Genomic DNA, 1,592 nt, shown 5'->3' with positions numbered 1-1,592 from the left:
CAGCCTTAATCACAGAAGCCTTTTTACGGGGAGGAGATCATTATTAATCATGCGCGCAAACATTAATCAGTTCAATGGCGTATAAAGAAATTTTGATAGCGACTCTCTTCATTCTAGCGTGGTCCAGCCAGAACTCAGGTAATTTATCAAAACCTAAATATTTTCTCGCGCCATTGTTTTGTATTCGTATGGCTAGAATCATTTCCGCCTTTTATTTCTACGAAACAGTATTTTGGTAGATATTTCTACAGTTTGATTCCAAGACAAAGATTCCGGCAAATTGTCACTGTAAAACCTATAACGTTTCAAAGTCTTTAGTTCATAACTACTTGATTATGGACCACTTTCATATATATATCCCGGGGGTAATGGAAACTGTACACGGGGTCAAAACTGAAATAATAAATCACAGTATTATTCCAAATCGTTCGATGGCAGCTTGGTAATGTCGGAATACGCAACGATGACTCCAGTTAAACCATACTATAAAATAGTTTCGCATTCCTTGCCGGTCTAAGGGTCTCAGTAGGAAATGAAATTTCGAGGGCGAACTTCACTTCTTAATGTGGCTTGTTGGATATGAGACTCGTTATAGCCAACTCATATCCAACGCGCGCTCATGGAATAATTGTTAATTATTCCATGAGCGCGCTATAGATATGAAATGGTAAATAGCCAACGAGGCGCGTAGCGCGAGTGGAATACTTGTTTTATTAAATTCCTTGAACCCCAAATGTTTGGAAGTACGATTACGAGCGAAAAAAGCGAAAAAATCCGAGTGAAATCGAAAAAGATGTTGTGTAATACCTTGGTGGTAAGACAAAAGCAGGCTCATCACAGACACATTTCTTACCTTTTCGCGTACTTCTAAACGTCGGAATAGATCCAAACTTTCCACAAAAACATTTTTTGTTTTTTTTGCTTTATTCAGAGAGAAATTTCGGCTTCCGGCGAAAATAATTTTAGCTTAGCAAGGCTTAGCGCAATCATTTGCCATATAAGGTCAAACTATGAGCTGATTGGTAACCGTGATTGAGTAAACCAATCAGAGCACGAGAAATGCATTAACCGAGGTTGAGAATTAAATAATTTTTTGTAATCTAAAAATTCATGTGTCGGACACAAAATGCCGAGAAACTGCTGCAAAAGCTATGGCGAAAACCTGCCAGTCAAGACTTTGTCAGGAGTGATTATAACTAGCTTGGTAGACTAAGTGAGAGACTGTTAGGAAATAAAAATCAAAAGAAATCGTTGACTTCTAAATGTCACTTTTATGATTACTAAAGAGGTAAAACACCACTTATCAAACCCTCTGCAAAGTTTACAAAGAAAGAAAAAAGTGCGGGGGAAAATTCTCCGCATTTAAACTGGAATACGGATGTTGTAATAATAATCATTATGATAATAGGAGGTTTTCAACCAACCTTTAGAGACACCAATAACATTAGAGAAATGTACGTCTTCTAGTGGAAGAACAAAAGAAGCTAATGAGAGATCTTTTGTAATTTTCGTCCACCAACATGACGGCAATGACGTCACGTGAAAACCTCCTATACTTAATAAGGCAAACAGAATCACGTTTCGCTTTCCAA

The 1,592-nt window shown here is 37.5% G+C and overlaps 1 protein-coding gene across 1 annotated transcript in view; it reads left to right on the top strand.

Moving 5' to 3' along the window:
* LOC137997644 (uncharacterized) overlaps positions 1-1,592 on the top strand; it is a 12,898-nt gene continuing 11,306 nt past the window's right edge. The window contains exon 1 of the mRNA XM_068843748.1: positions 1-138. Within this exon, the coding sequence (XP_068699849.1) occupies positions 75-138 (64 nt within the window). The 5' untranslated portion in view covers positions 1-74. The remainder of the gene's footprint in view (positions 139-1,592) is intronic.

The sequence above is a fragment of the Montipora foliosa genome, chromosome 3 (assembly GCF_036669935.1).
Source record: "Montipora foliosa isolate CH-2021 chromosome 3, ASM3666993v2, whole genome shotgun sequence".
In the NCBI taxonomy this organism is placed as follows: domain Eukaryota; kingdom Metazoa; phylum Cnidaria; class Anthozoa; order Scleractinia; family Acroporidae; genus Montipora; species Montipora foliosa.
This window is presented reverse-complemented; position numbering and strand designations above follow the sequence as displayed.